The 18,027-nt window shown below is 48.0% G+C and overlaps 2 protein-coding genes across 2 annotated transcripts in view; one reads left to right on the forward strand and one right to left on the reverse strand.

Annotated features, from left to right (window-relative positions):
• The first annotated feature begins 3,824 nt into the window (after positions 1 to 3,824).
• The window catches only part of LOC100119509 (protein vestigial), a 397,514-nt gene continuing 383,311 nt past the window's right edge, over positions 3,825 to 18,027 (forward strand). The window contains exon 1 of the mRNA XM_031928958.1: positions 3,825 to 3,954. The gene's annotated coding sequence lies outside the window, so the exon portion shown is untranslated. The remainder of the gene's footprint in view (positions 3,955 to 18,027) is intronic.
• Positions 13,578 to 17,557, reverse strand: LOC100120070. Its single transcript, XM_016986436.3, has 2 exons — positions 17,268 to 17,557; positions 13,578 to 17,087 (listed from the first exon to the last, which is right to left on the reverse strand). The coding sequence occupies exon 2, from the start codon at positions 17,033 to 17,035 to the stop codon at positions 15,506 to 15,508; it is 1,530 nt and encodes a 509-aa protein (XP_016841925.1). The 5' UTR covers positions 17,036 to 17,087; positions 17,268 to 17,557; the 3' UTR covers positions 13,578 to 15,505.

Genomic DNA, 18,027 nt, shown 5'->3' on the forward strand with positions numbered 1-18,027 from the left:
ACTGCGCGCGGTTTTCGCTTTTTGTTTACTGCAGCTAATTGCGGACGTGCTTCGACGAGAAAAATGCTGAAACTTCGAGCTTCAGTAGTTACATCCGAGGACGTCAAGACAGCAAGTTTCCTTTTCAAGTAATATGTTTTTTTGGTCAAAGTATCGTCCACCGTTACATCCACGGCGGTAAAGTCACTTCGAAATAAAACCTATACAAGTCGCAAGCGAGAATTCAATCGGCGCGGCAATCGAATTACAAGAGTGCCGAAGCGCTTTTAAAAGCCAGCAATGCCTGCATAATCGTTTGAAACGCAACGTTGGTAATCCCGTCTACCGCAGCCTGTCAACTAAGCAATGGAAAACGGCGGGCGTGCTGCGAATCACTGGCGCGCTAGATGAGAGTCCAAAACAAATAGCTATTTCCATTTTTCATCAGCGCCCGAGCGCTTCTGGTTTAATGGAGGCAGGAGAGAGAAAGAGAGAGAGAGAGAGAGAGAGAGAGAGAGAGAGAGAGAGAGAGTGAGAGAGAGAGAGAGAAAGGTAGCCGCGGGCTTTACGACGAGGGCGTGTTGTATAAAATCGCTCGCGACATTACCTCCAATATTCGCAAAACGGATTCTCTCGCGCGCCGCTGCCGCCCCTCGGGCTGCGGTAATGAGGTGGTTTCGATTCCGGCCCCGGGGCAACTCGTTCCGCCGCCGCACGCGCTCTTATACTCTCGGTCTATCTTGTGCGAGGAGTAGCTGCTGCTATTGCGTTGTAGAGGAGGTTGCGGCTAGCATGTAGATCCAACGTGTTCCAGGCACTTAAAACAAGATTCGACGGGGATAAAACTAGTGAAGATATTAATATTCTTCTATGTGTTAAATAACGATTCGGTGCCGCTTTCTACAAAACAATAACCCTTATAAACAACAAACTCTTAAGAGAGTTAGAATTTGTATGCTAGCTGAATCCAATAAAAGATCGGCAAGCGACGATGAAATTAACAAACCGAATAATAACCTCGCGAGGCAATAGAGCGCGACAGGAAAGTTGGGCGTGCGCCGCGGGGTTATCAGTTCTACGTCGCTGTGGCGCGCTGGATCCCTGAAATATAAATTTGGATAACCAGTTCCCTTGGTTGTTCGCCGCCGCCGTCGTTGTCGTTACAACCCCATCGACGCTCCGTTGTAAAACGATTCGCAGTAAACCGTCGAATGACTTTATTGCGCTTATTGGCCGCAGAGCCAGCAGAAGTACGAGCGTTAAAGCGACGACGCTCGTGGTGGTGGTGGTGGTCGTCGTCGACGTCGGGGGCTGATTCTATATCTGCTCGGGCCAATATGCGGAATCAAGTTTCTGCAGTGTGCATGTGGTGGCGAGATATGTATATGACCACCGCCGTTCGCGAACTTCGAGAGAATGTTTTTACGGTGTTTGCTGACATGTAACGCCGTATTCGTGTATGTTTTGTTTGCTCGACCTTGAATCAATCCACAGTTTTTTATATTATCATTTTTGGCAATGGAATTGAACATTTGATTTTCTCGTAAGATACTTGTATTGATTATGTCGAGACTTATGTCGTGCAGTGTCGGCAACTAAGAACTTCTTGTGCTAAAGTTCTTTCTCGTGTGAGTATAGAAAAAAATCGTTTCTTATGTAGCCATACAGTCGTCATAATTCTCACCCTCTCGAAACCTACAAACGAGGAAACCTCTTAGCGATTAAAGTCGTGTATCTATCGGGTTTGAGTTATATGGAGTTTCCACGATTGGTCATAAAAGCCCAGTAAAACTTTCAAACTTGCTGTGTGCTGAAGATCGCGATAACGTATATTAAAAAATTCCTGGCAACAGTGCGCGATGTGGCGTGTACTATTTTCTCGACCTGTAAACCGTAAGGAATATTTTTTCAATATCACATAGATACAGCTTCCCTATACGACTACCTATTACCTCGAATAAGGCTTATCGAACGACCTTGCACTGGAGATGATTGATGACTTTATAGATTCGATAGTTTTATAATTAGTTGCCGGAGCGCAGTCCCACACATAGCGCACATTAATTGAAATTCACTTTATTATCACGGATTTCTGGATGATTGCATTGGGCAAGAAGTCGAAGGAAAACTGAAAAGTTTACGTATCAATTGGAGTCTGAGCAAAGTCAATTTGTGAAATCGACTCCTGGCTCGCGAGGCCATCAGACGCAGTTAGCGGAATTATTTTCTGTAAGAAGATATAAATTCCTCTGAAATTTCTAAAAGTTATTAAATTTACTTCGAGAAGTTCGACTTTGAAAACTGTGGATGATTTTCGTTTCGCAAAAGGCAATCCATACGACAAGATAACAGAAGCGAATAAAACGCTTAATTTTCGGTCGGAATAAAAGTGAGCCTTATAAAGCACTTATCATATTTCAGGGAAGCTTCTGGCCAATAAAATGGACGTTTATTGGCACACATCTCCCGGCGGAAAAAAGTAATTCAAGTTTTAAAGCTTCGCGAACGAAATCGCGAAGCGACTCGCGTCGTATATAGCTATCGAGAAGTACAGGGCGCTGATATTTCTTCGGCTGCCTATATGCGATTACAGTAGTGATTCCCCTCCCTGGCCTCCACATTGTCGCCTACGCGCCCCGTTCCTCTCGCAACGAAGAGCCGGAGCGACTCGCCGAGAAGGCGCAAGTAGTATTTTCTCAGATTGAAAAGCTTTCGCGATGATATACGACTGGGGCATAGGCGGCGGCGGCGCTGCAACCCTTCTGTGCTTTAATGGAATTAGTATTTAATATTTTGCAGCGATGCCGCCGCGGCAGCGGCCGGCTCCTATACGCACTAGCCCTTATGCCGGAAAAAAAGAAACTAACAAAGTAGATAAGCGCCCGGCAATATTTCACTTAATAGCTTTCTCGTTCATCACGCGGCGAAAGCGAGGCGAGACAAAGTATTGCATGCATCGCCATTTACCGAAGAAGCGGTAAGACCCGGGAAACTTAAATGAATGGCTGTCTGTCGGTGTGTCGCTGCTGGCAGTATTCTGCTGGCAAGCGAAAACAGATATAAGTAATTGACGCTTTCAGCCGAAGATTTTAAATTATTAGCAGCCGTGCGGCCCCTCCAATCCCTGTCTGTCGATTTTCGTTAGTACACGCTGTATTCGCTTTTCGGAGGCCACTCGACTAATGTACAGTGTGTAGCTGCGAGAACAAAGAAAATTGAATGGCGCTTTCCTCGCGTTTAAAGTTCTCTATAGGCCGCAAAGACGATTCCAGAGTTAAAAAATCCCAATCTTGAAAATTCGTCCTTCAATCAGACGATACATCATATGTCCTTCCTCTCGCGCTCGGCGAACGGCCGGCGTTCGCACCCTATTGCCTCTAACGTGAACGACTCAATTAAATGTGTACAAGGCGAGTGGGGTTGATAGAGCGCTCGGTCATAAATATGAATTATCCGCGGTAAACGCTCCCCCGAGAGAGCGAGCGAAACGGGAAGCGCCGCGTCTAAAGAGCTAGCTGCCGCCAAGGAACTTTTTTTGTATCTTTTATCGATTTTTTTTTGCTTCCTCCTAAAGGAAGCTTTGTAATAGTAAAATTTTGCAGCAGGCGATTTTACATATCTATCTAAAAATCAAGCAGATTATATATTCGGCATTGCTATATCAGCATAACATTTCATCTTTCAGGTTTCAGGTCCGGACTTTCCCAAGTATGCTATCCATCTGAATGACCAACAGCATCGCCAACAGCGGCGACGACACCCCTGCAATTTTCTCTGCAGTCTTAGTTATCACAAGCCTCAGAGAAAAACGCAGGATGAAATTGTTGATTCCTAATTTCTTTCACGGGCTTAGTGGACCTCGGTCTTCGGTTATACTCGTTCGCGGGTTCGAAGGGTTCTCCGAAGTTCTGAAGTGCGTGAAGGAAATGAGGGATGGGAGAGCGTCATCGTTTACGATTTGGGAATCCGTGATAGGTAAGAAATATTTCTTTATTGCTTCCTCCTAGAGAAAGCTTTTGTAATAGTAAAATTTTGAGTTCCGTCAAAACTTCTAGAAAATACTTTTTGGTGTGTTAGAAGTTCAAATCAAGTGTTTTTAGAAAATGTCCGTATGGATGTGTGTGTGTATGTGTGCGCGCACGTGTATGTATACCGTAATATTTTTCTCAAAAATGTTGCTTCCTCTAAACAATATTTTATTTATTCGACCTATAATTTATTTAGAGGAAGCTACGTGCCAGTGAATTGGCAGCAGTTTTTTGTTACTCTGACCAGTCCTCCGCGTGATGTATCGCCAGCCATTTTAAATTATGACCGAATTTGAATGCGAGCTGATCCTCGGATACAATGTTTAATCGTTCCCTGCCGTTAGTTGAGAGGAACGTCTCATTTTTGAAAAAAATTGTCCGCACACATTGAATAAATTATGATCGCGTGTGGTTAATTTGAATTAATTACGGTACACCGTAAGCCTGGTTTTTGGAGAGCTAGAAATTGGCCGAATTCCGTCCTTTTTGCCCGCGTGGCCATTGCGGTAACGTATGCGCATGCACTCTCATTTACCGCTAATGGAAACAAATTATAATTAAGTGCTTTGCTGAGTTCGGCAGATTGCTGGTGACAGCGGCGCAGTTTCGCGAATGAAAGATGGCGAATGCTCGGCGAATACGTGTGTGCGCTGGCACTTTTTGGCTCGGCCTTTTTCAACGCGAAATTAATTCGAACGAAACTGCTGCCACGCTCCTTCTACGCGTTATAACATTAACAATAAACTTTGGGTCCGTGATGCATTGAGAGAACGATATTCAGTGAAATTCTTCGATGACCCGAGATGTAAATCTCGCCTTTCGAAACAGCAGCACAGCAGCCACCTCCACGCGCTACTCTCCTTCTCAGTTCCGGTATCCCGTTTCGCTTAAACAATAGTCAGTGCGCGGGCAGAAAGCTCGCTAACCAGTTTGTTAAAATAACTCGAGCCAGGCGCTTTCGGTAATGTGTAGGCATAATAATCTAGCTCTCCACTCCGCCTACGTAGTTCCAGCAAACGTATACACGCTTCCTTCCGCGAACGAATATACACTCGGTTCGCGCGAATAGAAGCGGCGACGCTTCTCCGCTCATCTCTCGCGGCGCGAGTGTGTGACTGTTCTCTCCCAGGAAGCGTGTGCTTTGCTAACGATGATAAACGAGCCCGCTCTAAGATGCCATATTTATGCTAATCTAGCCACGCTCCGCCCTTATATGCCTCCCTTCCACGCGCAACCTCGCGTCAGTGTCCGATGTCTCTTTCACCCCCCTCAGCAACACACTCGCGCGATTCTCTCTTTCGCGCGTGGGCGTCTGTATATCACTTTCCGAGCGAGACCCTCGTGCGAGTTTCCCCGGTTTTCGGTATACAAAGTGCAATGTGGCTGCCGCGCGAGCGCGCGCAAAGTCGGAATCTACGCATGAGCATTTCTGCCGATAAGGGACTTTGTATTTACACTGTGGCGCGGGTTACTCTCTGCGCGTCTGTATACGCGCATTGTGCGGCTTTAATTTAGGGCTTCGGATTGTGCAAATGTATTTATTGCGCTCCGGCTTTGTTTTGAGTGAAAGAATTTGATAAATTTATACACTGGGTGTACTGCGCGCGCTACTCGCAAGGTTTTTTGCGGGGCTTGAATTGATATGAATTTTCATTTAGCATGTATGATGCGGCTCGATGAGGAAGTGCTTTGTATGCGCGAGATTGATAAATGTGCTTGTATACATTTGCTCGTATGTGGTAGGATGGAAAACGAAAAGAATCCATCTCGGACAATGAGATTTTATTTTCAAGAGCTTTGAAAAAAGATCCGTAATATAACTGTCCGCAAATGAAAGTCGCGCATGTGTGTACGTTAGATATACGCTCAGTTTCATAAAACTCGGCAACAACCAGCATACGCGTCCAATCCGACGAGCGGGCACTTCCGTCGAGAAAAACTCCGCGATAATATATAAAAAGCGACGTCAAACGGACGATGTCTCGCATAATCCGGCAATAGTGTCCACTCCGGAAGAGACTGCTTCCTCTTTCTCCATCTCTTATTCTTCTTCTGCTCCTCGAAAACGCGGCGCTATTTAGCCGAATAGCTAGTGGAAATCGGCCGGGCTGCCATATGTGGCCGGGGAGCTAGCCCTCTCCGCTCGCATTACAAATTTAATCTTACAAATGGATCCGAAAACTTGGAAACAATGGAATATATGAAATGCGGCCGCGCATATCACGCGAGTGCGCCGGCAATATTGTCAAGGCCGATTCTGCAAGCGCTTCTGGCCCGACGCGAGAGAGGGAAAGTTGTCGCGAGCGAGTATTAGTCTGCCTACACGCATACAATCTCGCCTCGAGAAAAGAGAAGAAGATGCAGCTCGCGTGTCCGCGATACGTTCGTTGTCCTATTCCGCGGCTCGCGGAAAGTGTTGTGAAATCTGCTCGAGTGCTCGAGAATTTCTCTTGCGGCGCATTTTGTTTGGAGCGCCGCCGCGGCTATATACGTGTACGACTGTTTTATGGCGATGGACGCGGCTGACGCATATTTCCCGGTAGTTTTTACGAGTTTACTTCGACCTCGAGCGCGCGAGTTTATAGCGATCTTTTGTGGTCGAGAGGAGGTTCGCTCGAATTTTTCGATTTCCTTATGCTCGTCTCCCCCCCGTATGACTGAGTGCTACTTTTCTCGCTCGAGTCGCGGTTGTGAAATAAATCACGATAAAACGTATCGTCTAAGATATTTGTTTGGAATGAGTTTGATTGGCAAAGTTTCGATTATTACATATCTAAGCAATATTATTTGTAAAAGCAAGAAATTATTTTTTTTTACAGAGACGAAAATGCCTCAAAAGCAGTATTAGTGAATTGTTAGGGCACTTATTAGTTAGTTAGTAGACGGATATATCTTATGCGAGCAATGAATAGATCATGACGCCAAAACCCCCACTGCTTCGTCCATTCATCATCCAGATCAACGACAGCTTTTCATTTGCAGTATGTTGTTAAGTGACACGCAGGGGTAAAAGGGGGGCCGGCACCACACACACACACATACACATCACAGACAGCTCGAGAACAACAAGCTTGCAAAGCCGCGCGCGGCGCAGAGTCATCGGTCAAACCGATGAGTTCCCAATAATCACGGCGCAGCCACGCTGAGCTTTGAAAAGTTTCATAAATTTCGCCACACTGCTCAGCCAAATGGCTTCCGGTCCAGCGGTCGGACATTGTCGATAACGGGGACGTCCTCGCCTCTGCCGCGCACCGGGGGCGAATTCAATATCGCATTCGCGCCGCCAGCCAGCGCGGCTCTCGTCTCTCTCTCTCTCTCTCTCTCTCTCTCTCTCACACACACACACACTCTCTTGTTCCGGCATTGTCCCTCGTATTGTTCCACAAGTTTTCCACCGAGCTGCGCGCGAATTACCATATGAATTAAAGTAATGTGAAATACGGCTTGAGGAGTGCAAGTGTGAACGGTCGGGCTTCCTCGAGGCCTTGATGCTAGAAGATCGCGGAAAATATTGCGAGAAGTTTGTGAGAATCGCTGTCTACGTTGCGTTGTTCTCCAGATGTCGATAATTCCATCAAATGGAGGTGTGTAAGTATCGATTTCGGGATTTTATCGTTAAATTATTCATCATCCGCGACTGTATATGATCTGAAAAAAATATTGAAAACTTATTTCACGCGAATATTGCCTCGTTATGCAAACAACTTGCCACGGCTATACAGTAATAACCTGTCCGCACGATAGGCGGAAGTCACATTTTACAGAAGCATAAAAGAATCTATACGGAATAAAGCTTTTTTAGCAATAACGATCGATGCGCGCGCTCACGTGCAAGCATACTCCGCTATTGCCAGAGCGCAGAGCCGGGGCTTCGATTTTTACATTCCAAACCGCAGAGCAGTATCAGTTCAGCGCCACACGCTAGACATGCGCTTCTGCACTTTCTGACTATCCAATCTAGATGGCAATAAATTCACATTAAACTATCTGCCCAAGAGCAATCGCGCGCTCCTGCACTTGCGCTTCACACGGATTTCGCTCCCGACCACCCGCCTAGTGTTATAACCGTCCGCATGTCGACTTTGATTATACGCCATAATTATTCCCTTTGCCACGTGTGTAAATCACTTTTTTCAAAAACCGAATTGAACCTTGAGCTATAAAAACCGACTATGAGACGGAAATTCAGAATTACCGCGTTTATACATTTGTATTCTCTCTTCTTTGGAAAAACTCTAACGCGCAGAGCGATGCGTAATGAAATGGTGCGCGCGTCGAATTTAATCGAACCCTGCTGGGCGAAATTTCATCAACTAATGTTTCTACATCGCGCAGTTATGTGACTCAGAGTCCGCGCTTGTGTACCCACTCCCATCAGAACGCTGCTGCTGATGCCGCTGCAAAATCGAAAATGAAAGTGGACCTCTCCGCGCCCCCACTCGTAGTGCAATTTACGAAACATTATTCATCGATAAAAAATCGATTTCCTGAGTTAATATTTTATTCGCAACACATAAAATCAGGTGTGCTAGAGCGCGCGCGCGGGTCGTTTTTCGTCGAGATCCGCGCATACGTGAAAACTCCGGTACAATAGCCGTGTATACAGTATATGGCAGCGCGCGCTGAAGTAACAGCGACGCATTAATTTCTGGTAATTATCAGAGGTGTAATTCACCCGCGGAGGGTCCGGGATAGCGTCCGGGCTCGGCCCGTCTCGTGTTAACACCGTTGTTATGCGCCATTATATTGTCCCGTACAGCAGTGGCGGCGGCAGCCAACCTGCAGTTACACACAGACAACGGTTTTCCCTCGTTTTCTCTCGCTCTCTCCCTCTCGCCGTGCGCGGTTTGTTTGCGCGCATACAGACGAAATGCAGGCAAAAATGCTAATAGTCATCTTGCGCCGCCGCATCTTGTTTCGCGACCTCGCGCCGCTTCGTTTACTCCTGCCTTATTCGATACGTTAGTGGGCTCTGTTTCATGTGGATTCATACGCGCTCGGCGACCGGGAACAAATTGTAATTACTTCAGAATCTTTTTTTTTCTTTCCGTAACCTAATTATCGTAGAAAAATTATGAAATGTCTGCTCATTCAATTCAGCTAGTTCCCGCACGCCGCGTTCATTCGTTCAGCTCATCAATTATTTTATCCGCCGCTTATCATAGCGACTCACATGCATGCACCCTAAACAGAACTCTGTCCATATTCGCCACTCGTTGGATCCAATCGAGCAGCAAAATCAAATCAGCAACACGTCTCTAATGTACTTCAAAATTTACGACAAACCAGTTTCCTCACGTGCCCTTTTCGTTCCCGGCGCTCACGTTTCCCACAACACACGCACCGCCGCTATCGCCTAGGCAAGTGCGCGCGTGTACGCCCCCCGCGGCGCAGTAGCGCATCATCGCGCGCATATATATATATATATATATATATATATATATATATATATATATATATATATATATATATATATATATATATATATCTATGCGGCAATTAGTCTGCGGATAATGCCGAGATTAGAAAGTCTCCCTCAGCCCGAATCGGAGATCGGTGCAGCGCGTGGTCTGCATATTGAGGGCGCGCAGCGGGATAGCGGCCGGCGCGTGCAGGACGAATCGTCGCGAAAATTGATAAAACGTTATTTAATCCAAGAGTCAGAGGGGGCGAAGAGAGAGAGCGGAGAAATAGAGCGAGGTTTTTGAAAGCGAGCGCGAGCGCGGCCGCAGATAAGAGTTACTAATTTATTTAAATGAACTTATCTTTCCGAAGCTCCCGATAGGAATGTAAATTGCTCGTCGCTGCCGTACGTCCCCCTGCGCGAGTAGCTCTTTACGAATCAACCGCACGCCGCGGCTGCCTCGGCTAATGGTATGGGTTAGATAAAGCTATTTATTGCGAACTGGTGGGACATTTAAGTAGGGGTTGCGTCCGCGAGCGACCGATGTCGTAGACTCGCGGGGGACTTTTTAGCCGGTCGCGCGTTCTGGAGACGGCAATTTTTCACGCGTATGGCGCGGTCTTCGGGGCTACGATCAGATTGGATAAATTGAATTTTTCTGGCCGAGGCTGTTAGTATACTGGAGAAGAGCTCGAAAGAAGCGTTATAGCAGCCCTTTCACGACGATCGATGTCTTCAGCTCCGAAGATTCTCCTCTCGTAACTCAATGCGTATAAATACACTTACTCAGAGTTCCGTAGCTGGTGCTCAAAAGTCTGTCACGCTCACGGGCAGAAAAAGCGCGACAACTCGCGAGCGAGAGAGGGAGAGAGAGAGAGAGAGAGAGAGAGAGATAGAGAGAGAGAGAGAGAGAGAGAGAGAGAGAGAGAGCGCCTTTATATTTATGGAGTCGCGCGGGTGATTAAAGCCGAGGAAGAACTCTTCTCTCACTCACTCGCTCTCCTCGCTGGCCGTGAGAGCAGCAGCTTGATTTACTGGGCGATATTTCGTCGACGTTGGCTGGCTGCGAGCGAGTTGTTCGTTCTCTCGCGCGTCGAGCGCCGGCAGCCGCGACAATGGCGCTGTCGCTTGACACTTCCTTTCGAATTATTGCAGCAACGAGAGAGAGGCTTTTCTATAGAGCCGTATCTCCTGCTGCCGCTCCGCGAGAGCGAATCTCTTTTTTATTATTAGCAAACTTGCGTTTTATTATGTGTACACACACGCGCGTCGCCTATTTTCACGGCTCTTTTGTCGTCCGGTTCCTGCGCTGCTCCACTCGCTTGTACGTTTGAAATTTTCATCACGCGATTATTCATAGCGACGACGCGCGGCGCTGGTATGTCGACTCTTTGCTGGAACGGACAGCGGAAGCGAGCCTGTTCACGGTGCAAGGTGCTCGCGCGAAATGCACGAACAAAGCAGATAACGTTTGATGCTAATCAGTTGGAATTTAATCCGGGCATTAATTACGACGATTTACCGTTGATCTGTCCCGCTTCGGTGTTCATTGTATTTTTTTTGCGTCATGTTTTTCGATGTACGAAGCATATGCATTTCGATCGCACAAACACCTCGAACCCTAAAGTAGGGCCAATAGTGTACGATTAAAAGCAGATAAAAGAGCGATCGCCGCGAAGATTCGTCACGACACAAATCGCGTTTGCATTAGCAACGCCTCGTTGTCAGTTAAATCCAAGCCAGGGGATTATCGTGAGACCGATGTTAGCTGCTTGTTCGCAGTCGCAGTCACTTTTGCTAAGCGAGCTCTACTTTGTCCCCGAAGACCGAGACAAATCGCGTTTCGGGGTCGTTGCCGGAGCGCGTGGCTCCGCACTGCAGTTAACGCGTTCGCGTGCGCACGTATTTTCGTCTTTATGTGTGCGACGTTCGAGCTCGAAATTGAAAAAAATCACACGTACACCATTGTCAAAATATGTGTCGATTTTTCACGGATTTTTTGTTTATACACGCACCCTCCTGAATTAAAACACCGTTAATGTACTCGTCATTTCTTTTTCGAACTTTGTGTTAGTTAACAGTGTACGTACATTAATTGAAATTTTATCGAATTCGCCGCGATACCTCAACGATTCCTCAAATCGATAGAAGCCGCGTGATCAATACCGAGCATCAAAATTCAAATCCGATATCACTAAAAACACCCCCTAAAAATCCGGAGCATCCGCATAAATTCCGAGCGTAAACTCGGCAAATTTACATTTAACGTTCCGTCTTAAATCACATCCCTTATCCGCGAGCAGGCAAACTTGTTTCAATAGATTCGGCATCGCGCAATTGAGAATCCATTAAAAAAAAAAGTGAAGCAGCAGACGTAGCAGACTCCGAAGTACGGTAGCAATTCCAGTCGCTCGCATCTATATCTCGATCAGAAGGGCGCACGCGACAAGAGCGAGAACTCGTTCCGAGATCGGGACTTAATGTCTTGGAACGGACGCCATATTAGCATGTCCGCGTCCAATCGTCGCCCACGTGCCGGTCGCGCCGTGGCGAATCGTGCAGCCTGCCCTGCCGCGCGCTCTATGACATTGTCATTATTTCTCTGACAGGACAAGCATGCGCTCTAACTCCGCGCTGCTCGCTCTTTCTCCGCTTCGAGAAATTCACCCTCCGCAGCGCCAAGTATATAAATGTATAGCCGCGTCGCGTTAACGAGGGTGGGAAGATGTGGAGAGGAAGAAACTATTGCAGGAGAAGGTCAGCGTGGCATTTCACGTTGTTAAATAATGCTTGAATTTCGTCTATTATCGCTGATTTGAAATTACTTTTTAAAAAAAAACTCATTTCGATTATGTGACGAAAAGATCAGTAGCTTTAGGGAGTAAGAAAAAGACGACGAGTGTCAAGAGATGAGAACGAGAGAGAAGCGTAAAAATTAGGGTGAGCGAAAGCTTTTTTCAGAGGAGAGAAGATGAAGAAGACGAAGAAGGAGAGGAAGCTCGCGCGGGGCTCGTGATTGTTAAGGGATACCACCACCACCGGGTGCTTCATGTTATTTATCTTTATGGACCTCGGGCAGAGGGTAAGTACACTTATTCGGTCGGGGGGGGGGGGGGGGACTTAAGCCGTCGAGGGCGCTGTAAGAGATTGTTTGTCGTATTGGCTGCGGTTTCGCAGCAGCTCTCGAGGCTTACGTATTATCCGTTTAAGGGCCCCAGGAGCGAGAGGGGGTATCAGGGCTTCGCGGTGAGCTTGATTTCACTTATACGAAGCGGTCGATAACATCAACGCGGCACTGATCTGCCCTAATGAATGACTCTTTCACTTACAGTCAGATACAGCGATCAATTTTCGATTTGCGAAGCGATGCATTTATTGCTACGTTCGACCAAACTGCAAAACCATCTTATTTTCTGCCACCGAACTGAAGTAGGCCTGCCGATGGGAGTCGAAAAGCCTCGAAGAAAAGTTATGGGAAAACTTGCTAGAATAGAAAAATTGATAAAATTCAAATCAGCCCGACTGTCACATCGCGATAAGAATAAACTTCGTGATTTACAGTATAGGTGCCCGAGCCTTATCTCGCCTTATAGGGCCTCAAAAAGGCGCCTATCGTTACTTATCAATAAAAGGCAATGGAAGGGACAAGCGAGACAGAGAGGCCAGTGTGCCTAAACACAGGAGTCCTCGGTGGCCGCAGAAATTAATCTGTTGGCTCGTAATCGGCTTTCGGTGATTTATCGCCGATCGTTCGAAAGAAGGATAGAAGATGTCCGCCGCAAACGGGAAAAGAAGTATCAAACGCGCGCGGATGAATCAATCCGGGCCTCTTATTGCGGAAAGTTTTATCGGCGCGCGACCATACTGCCGGCTGGCATCAAATTAGAGTTGTGTGCGCGCGAGAGCTGAGCATCTTCTCGTGGCTCATTTATTGTTTCGTGCGTAAGGAGGGAGCAGGAAGTTGACGGCTATAATGTCCGGAGTTCGAAAAGTGCTTGGGTCAGCGAAAGCAAAGTTTTGGTATTGCTTCGGTTTCGAGATCTTTTTTCCGTGACTATCGCGTGAATATTCATAAGTGTTTATTCGTAAACTTTTGCGTCCAAGCAGGTAGCAGTAAGATCATTAGTGCCTGTTTGTGGAAAGGAGTTTTAAATGACCAATATTGATTTTTAAGATTTGAAATTTGAACTTCATTTATTAATAACAACAGTTTTAAATACGTACATTACAATTATGAGATATATACAGGTGCATTATTTACATGGATGCAATATAACAATGTTTATATATAGTAACCATATCGAAGATATTAACAATTCAATGTAATAATAAATCATTTTTAACGAAACAGAATAAAAATTTGTCTTAGGTATTAGTCATGACGTTTGAAGAAGTGCTTATAGATATTCAATATCATACAATATACTTTTTCTATGACTATCCTGTACGTCGTAAGTTTAAAATTCAATTTGCGATGATTGAACGTCTTTCAATGAGAATTTGAAAATAACGTTTTCGGAAATTCAATCGCTTACGAAGCACGCAGTAAGATAGACGCACCAATATTTCTTTGAAAGGTACGTTCATCGTCGCGTCTAACCGTATGACATAGATCATCTCGCTATAACCTTTACACATCGTTTAAGCGCTTAAAAATATTTGCCTTGACATCGAGTGTTATTGACACGTGCGAAAAAGTTGTTTATACGAGAGTACAATACTTCGGTCGAAATTATTTACAGGACAAAAATCGTCCAACGTACGCGAATCCGCGAGAAAGCCGTAAATCCCGGCGACAATTCATATCGGCCAACATTAAAACTCCACCGAGGCCGCCTCGCTCTCGTTTCAATTCGCGAAAGAGTCCGCGGCAAACGAGCTCAGAGGTGAAATCTGCGCGGCACAATTTCGCTCTCAGCATTAATGCAAATAATAAACCTTATTGCGCCGGTGCACGAGTAGGCAGCATTAGCCTCCGCTCCCGGCGAGAAAGACAGATCGAGTACGTCTCTCCGGCGCGCACAGCTAGCAGCAGTAGCAGAGCGTCGGCTATTTAAAACTCGGCGGCTCGTGAGCGCCACCGCCGCCGCGCCGTCTGATTCAGTGTTTGAAGTTAAATGGAGTGTAAATGGCAGATAACAAACCAGCACTGTTTCCGATTACGGCATTCATTGTTTCCTACCATTATGCGCGCTCCGACGGTTCGCCGCGGCTCCCGGTTATGGTTTACGATCTATTTATTGCCACCGCGAGCGTGCGATCCGACGGTTTACATCGTGTCGCCGGCCTATCCGCCCTCCCACGCTTAGTCCGACTCGACTGCCCCCTCCCCCTACGCCCTCACCCGTACGAGGGTCGAGCCGACCTCTGCGCGCCGACGTTTCGGGTTATTCATCGCGCTTTGATACGAGTTCTGTTATTGTTGCTGCGGAACTAGTTTGGGATGCCGCTCGCTGAGAAAGAGGAGCGGCGCGCGAAATGATTGATTTTCGTTGTTCTTTGGTATTCCTCGACGAAAAAATGCATGTGAAAGTTGGAAAGTTGTGTGCAGCGGTGTTTGTGAGAGATACGAGCGAAGGAGACTGATTATAATTTTAAAATTACCCGGATAAACACTTACAAGTTGTTCGACAAGCTTACTATATTTTTAAAAGCTGTTACAAGCGTTAAATGTATTTTCTTAAATGTAGCATATCACCATCAGCGGATTCCTCGTGGTTTTTAGCGACGAAAATTCAAGCCGTCGGGTTGAATTTTTAGTATAGCTATGTACATACAAGTGTCGATCGCTTTCTTAAACCTAATATTGACTAGACGGGATAGCCCTTTTGCAAAGGGTCTATTTGTCTTATTTTATACTCCAACGATATAATTTTCCTTGTCTACATTTTGAACGCTAAGAAACAGTTTGTAATTTAGTGAAATAGTAATAGAATATAATCGCAACGAGCAACGTTTCTAAGTGTAAAAAAATATCCGAGTGCGCGTGATTCAACCAAAACGAAATTAACCTTATTATGGAACCTAATCAGTTACCAAAGCCCTGCTCGAACTGCCCGAGCTGCTCGAAGCAGGCGGGCTGCTGCTTTCTGCGTCACTTGCCGTGCAGGAGGGTCGCGGCTGCCGAGCGCCTCTTAATTTCCACCTGATCGACCACAGCGTCGCTCTCCTTGTCCTGGTGGGCGGTCATGTGTCTCGTCAGATGATGTCTCTCGCGGAAGCTCTCGTCGCAGACAGGACAGCGGAGCTTCTCCTCGCGACGTCGGCGGGCCGCCTCGCCGGCGCTCTCGTTCTTGTGGTGCGAGCGCATGTGGTAGACGAGGTCGGAGGTCATGCGGAACGACAGGTTGCACTTGGCGCAGACGTTCTGCGCGGGCAGAGCCAGCGCGGCGAAGGACGGCGGCAGTAGACCGGCGGCCAGGAAGCGAGGCTGTCGTGCGAGGGCGTCACCGATAGGCGGCGGGAATACCGCGGACAGCGGGTTGTACGGCAGATTCGGATAGACAGCTGACGGGAGCTCCGGCCGGAAGTTGGTACTGCCGCTGCTACTGCCCCCGCTGCCCACTGGCGTCTTGGGGCTGGGAACCTTTGGCTGCGGTTGGGACGAGGCGGCCAGTTGCTGGCTCAGCTTGAGGTTGTCGAGAAGAGCGCTCTGATGGGATTCGGGAGATATTAGGAAGGGGTAGGGCATCTTGCCGGGGAAGCCCGCGGTGTACTTGGGATTGAAGGGACTCGCCGCGCTGCCGGAGTTCGACGGGGGCGCGATCGGCGGACTGAGACTGTTCTGATAGGTCACCACGTCCGGCGAGATCGACGATCTGGGCGATCCGGTTCCCTCCTCAAAGTTCACGCTGCTCGAGCTGGGACTGACTCCTATGAGGGTACTTCTCTGAACAGCCAAGTTGACCTTGGTGAACGCGCTCCGGGAATCCCCGTGAAGTCTGTCGGGGCAGGAGATGCTGTCGCAGTTGCTCTTTCCACGGGGTCCGGGCAAGCCTAGGACCTGGTCAACGGGTCGCTCGCTGCTGTTCTCGTCGACGAAGATTTTCCGAGTCGGCAGGGTCCGCTGAAATATGCCGGGCGGACTGGGACTCTTCTGAACGCGCAACGAGCCCGCGTACAGGTGCGCCGGTGGCTCCGGGGATAGGTCCGCCGAGGTCGGAGTCAGCCTTCGCTTGGGTGATATGTAGGGCGGCAAAGCAGCCTGGAGATCCTCCGTACGTCTGATTTTGTACTTGGACGCCTCGAGGTTCTCGAAGTGCTTGATCGTCATGTTCTGGGGTATTCGATCGTTCTGCTCGTACTCACGCGAGTCGTCGTTGTAGTCTTCGGTGACAATCGGCTCCTGATGCCTGCTCACCTCGCTCATCAAGCGGCTGGTGCAGAACTGCAGGTTCACCAGCTTTTCGGTCTGGCGCTTGATCAGCTTTTCGTCGGGCGCCACGAGGAACGCGACGTCGAAGGAGCGCTTGCTCGTACGCTGGAGGGGGTACGACGCATCCGTCGTCAGCTCGCATGCCTTGGCCTTGAGGTTGCTCGGAACGTTGGAAGAAGTTATCGTGGCACCAGTCGAGATAACTGGAGCGCCATCCTCGATGCCGCTAGAGCGTTCTTCCATTGTCATCGTGCTGGCTGAGGCTTTGATGATTTTTCCCTGACGTATCCTTCTTGGGAATCTGTTCGAACAGATGACATCGTTTATTTTCACCTCCGACATAATAAATATCAAGACAAGATTGCGACAACCACTGAATTTATTTCAAAACAAAAACAAAACCTATCGGAATCCGGTAATAATTACTGTCGAAAAGCTCGCGAAAAGGTGACTAAAACAAATACAATCGCAAAGTACTCACCACAAAGTATTTCCAACGCAATCCTCGGCGCTCGTTTCCTCACAAGAACTCGTCGAAACACTGCCTGAGAGCCACCTCGAGCGCACAGCCGCTGCACATGTTAGCACACCTCCTGTCCGACCGTCCGTCGACTACTATCACTGACTACGATCGTCGACGCACTGAAGAACTCGCCAGGATCCAGAGAGGCAGAAAGAGAGACGGAGAGAGAGCGAGCAAGAATCTTGCTTTGCGAATGCGCGCGCAGCTATGATACAGCACGAGCGGCGTTCCGCGTCCGAGTGGGCTCCCGCTCGTGCACATCCCCGTATTTAGGGGTTAACTCAGCAGCCCCAGTGGCGGCCGGCAGGTGGAGACGACTCGGCGCCGCCAATAGCGCTTCGTTAGGGGTGGAGCTGCAGAGCGCGCGGGCCGAACATATTCCGCCGCCGCGTGTCGCGTCTGCTGCCGAAGGAGAGCAAGCCAAGCCACGCCTACATATTTTAAGGTTCGACACATGTGTATGCGCGCGCGCAACCCTATGGAGCTGTTCCTTGGCCTGTCGAAGCCTGCTCTGCGCTGTAGCCTCTATGCACGCGCGCGGGCGTTTTAGAAGCGTGCGCACCGGGATTCGCGTAAATTCCGTGCTGAGCTACGAACTTCGATGTATTTTTAGAGCCACGGCTCCGCCTCTGTCCCCCCGTGGTGGTGCTCGTGGTTGCGCTTTTATGATGCGGCTTTTTATCTTTTGTTTGTCGAGGCTGGCGCTTGATTGCTTATT

This window comes from Nasonia vitripennis, chromosome 4, assembly GCF_009193385.2.
Source record: "Nasonia vitripennis strain AsymCx chromosome 4, Nvit_psr_1.1, whole genome shotgun sequence".
NCBI lineage: Eukaryota > Metazoa > Arthropoda > Insecta > Hymenoptera > Pteromalidae > Nasonia > Nasonia vitripennis.